At 39.3% G+C, this 3,553-nt stretch overlaps 1 protein-coding gene across 1 annotated transcript; it reads right to left on the reverse strand.

Annotated features, from left to right (window-relative positions):
* Positions 1 to 970: 970 nt before the first annotated feature.
* Positions 971 to 1,225, reverse strand: LOC147458548 (uncharacterized). Its single transcript, XM_086511865.1, has one exon. It carries the CDS (start codon positions 1,223 to 1,225, stop codon positions 971 to 973), a length of 255 nt encoding a protein of 84 aa, XP_086367991.1.
* Between the last annotated feature and the right edge of the window lie 2,328 nt (positions 1,226 to 3,553).

The raw sequence follows: 3,553 nt of genomic DNA on the forward strand, positions 1-3,553 counted from the left end.
GACACACTTGTACATGATGCATAACTTCTCTACATTGGAGCATGGGGAAGTTGTGTATGATGGCACTTGGGCTATCATTATGAGAACTCTTGTGTATGAGTAGCTAAAACCAAATGTAGCACCCATGAAGTGTGTGGTTGATGGGGTCAAATTTCTAAACGCAACATTTCTGCATAAAGGACAATGATGTAGGTGTAATAAAGAGATATTTTTTGGGTTGGTTTTGCCAAAATAAAATCTTTACAAAAAAGATAACCCTCATGCTCTCTCATAAAAAATGCCTTCTCAAGGGAAAAATAAAGTATTGACCATACAATTTGGGATCCATGATACATTGGATCAACAAGTGCAAGGGATCAAACTTATAGGTGTATGGTTTAGCCACCCAACCAACCAAGGCTCAATCAGGTCTAGCAAGTAAAAAGTGTATTGCGTCTTAATAACTAGGTTCATATCATCCGACAACCAAGCAATTCTATAGTCATTTTTGAGACAATCACATCTATGGTCATCTACAAGAATTGTTGAGTTGGAATCATAAGTATAGTGCTAGAACCAAATAGTTCTCAATAGATTTAGGAACATGGGCTTATTGCTGATGTCGGGTGGCACATGCTAGATGCCATGGATAGATAGCCTCAGAGCTAGAAAAGGTTCATATGGCTCTCATCAAGATATTAACTATATTTGATGTCAATTGTGTAATCTGGAAATTAATTATATTTGATGTCGTTAATTATATTTGATGCTATGGATAGAAGATAACCAAATAGTTCCCATTATTAGCCACTCTCCAGCTTCTGGTACCAGTACTTGCTCCCTAAGTAGACTCACAACCCTCCCCTTAGCCTCATCCACCAATTTTCTACCACTAGTAGGAGCCAAGTTCTTTTTGGTGTCGTTCCCCTTCTTCTTGCCATCCTCCTTACTACCCTTGTTCTTACCATCCTCCTTACTACCCTTCTTCCCACTAGTAGCAGTCACTCCCCCAACCTTTTGTTGCAGCACTTGCTCCAATAGTATTCTCCTCACAACCCTCTTCCCTCTCAAACTCATCTACCAGCTTGTTACCACTATCAGTAGCATCCCAGTTGTGCTTGGCATTAATTGCATCTAGCAATGTTTCATCAATGGAGAAGGCTTTCACATCCTTGATGTGGTCTGCATCTAGAATGTCACTAAATCCCATGTTGTCCTTGCCTTTGGTAATCTCGCTCTCCTCCATATCAAAGCTCCTTGGTTGTCCCCTATTGTGTGTGCATCTAGCCCCACCACACTCCCTTCCCCTCCTCCACACTAGACTTTAATTCATGTAGTGAATTGTGTTTGTTCTCCAAACTGTCCATGTCTTCCAACATATGGCTTGTGTCTAACTTTCTTGTTCCTTCCCCATCAAACTTCACATGATCTTTAGTTTTTCCATCTTTGAAGACTGCAGCCACATGTTTCTCACTTCAGAGTAACCACAAGAAATCCTAGAAGCATAATCATAATAAAATCAACATTGTAATCATCACATACATCATTGCAATGGATAACAAACTCAACTTACTCTTTGCAATCTAGTGTTCAATAATCCAATTTTTTTTCCATTGCATGTATCTCAACACTGCACGCCTCTTTGATACAACCTTTATTGGAATGCAAGAGTGCATTGAAACAAAGGGGGGTGGTACTATGATTTCAACACTCCAACATAAAATTGCCACAACATGTGTCTCTTCCTACAACCCCCGACATGCAACACAAACACCAAATACATGGATGAAAGCACCTAGTACTAGAGAGTAGTACTAAAGAGAATGAAGAAGCACCAAATGTATCAAAGGTTTCAATGAGCACAAAATGTACCAAAGGCTAAAAGAAAAAATCTAAGAATGTCCAAAGTACCAAAGAATGCCAAAAAGCACCAAATGCCTCAAATATACCAAGAAAAACCTAATGTACACAACATGATCAAAACTACTACAAGATACCAATAGTAGCCAGGGAAAATACCAAGAGCAGCCTGAGTACCAAAATAGCAAGAAAAAGTACCAAAAAAACAAAGGTACCAATGACTTGCAAAAATCATCTTAGTACTAAAGAGTACCAAAAGGACCCAAATGTACCAAATTCTACCAAACCAACCTAATACCAGAGTGCTCAAAATGTACCAGAGAGGACCAAAACAACCGAACATACCAAAAATGGCCAAAGGCATTACCAAAAAGTACTTTGCTACCAAAAATAGATAGCTAAAGTACTAATAAGCACCAAGTTTGCCACATTAGTAGCAAGAATATTCAGAGGTGGTGCCTAAAATCATTAAATGTATCACATGTCACCAAAGCACCATAGTATTTTGCTACCAAAGCTCTTGGATTTGTTCATTGATTACTTTAATCTCCTCCTTTTTCTGCTTGGCCACTTCATTTGACCCCTCACACCTCAACAATGCCCCCTTCTTTTGCTAGATCAAAGTCCTCAGCTTAGACAACAGGTTCACAATGAGATTGGTCTTGGGAGGCATCCTCTCCACTAGTGACTCCAAGTCAATAATGGAGTCGCAAGTCGAGCCTCAATACCAAATCTCTATCTCTATACAGATGTTGCTACCAAACTATGTTAAGGGATGCTTCTTTTGAGTGGGGAATGCACCCTACAAGGCACCATTTTCCCTTCTCCATGAATCAACCTTCCATTCCAAACCCCAAAGCCTGCTCTTTGCACATCTAAATTACATTTTCCTCAAACAAAGCCCATGCCACTGTATGGGCTATAGGGTCAAGGGTGCACCTTACAAAATCTTCTATATCACGTTGTCGGAATGTGTGCGTTCTAGCTAGGAAGGTGCAAAACCTCTGGCTATGAGAGTTCGTGATGAGAGTCACAAACACTTTAAGATAAAGAGTTTATGAAAAATTACCAACTCTCTTTCTAAAGATGACTAGAAAGCTAAGATCATTCTGACAAGATAGTCACAAACCCTCTGCCCTATTATGCTTGGAAATTGCTTGTTTTCGTAGACGAGTTCGTGATGAAATGATCACCAATTCACATCCAAACTTACTTAAAAAGATCAATTAAGAACACTAAACTTTCAGCCATGAAACTTCAACTCTCATAGAAGCACAACTTTCAATCAAAACCCAAACCACTTTCATGGTATCATGTAGCCTCGTCCCCAATTACATAGTCGTAACATCAAATAGCTGAAAGGAATACACGAGCTTCCACCTTCATGGCGACCATTTTATGAATTTTCAGAGATTTAAGAGATTATAAAGTGAATCCCACACACCCTTTTGATAAGGGAAAACCCTAATTCACTCCCTCACAAGCTCAGATACAAGATTATGAAGAGGCGGGACTGCCCTACATATAGATTGAGCAACCATGGAAGCCATTGCACAGTAGAGAAAAATTACAGGTTTCTTTTGTAAAAAGCCACCTTCTCTCTCTTCTCCATAGCATTTTCAGCTGATGTGTCAATTTTTTGGCCATTTTTCCACTTTGGACCAAAACTAGGCCATTTTCAGCTCATTTTTTACCCAAAAAATGCCAATTTTTT

The sequence above is a fragment of the Adiantum capillus-veneris genome, chromosome 5 (assembly GCF_014529385.1).
Source record: "Adiantum capillus-veneris isolate H3 chromosome 5, ASM1452938v2, whole genome shotgun sequence".
Classification (NCBI taxonomy): Eukaryota; Viridiplantae; Streptophyta; class Polypodiopsida; order Polypodiales; family Pteridaceae; genus Adiantum; species Adiantum capillus-veneris.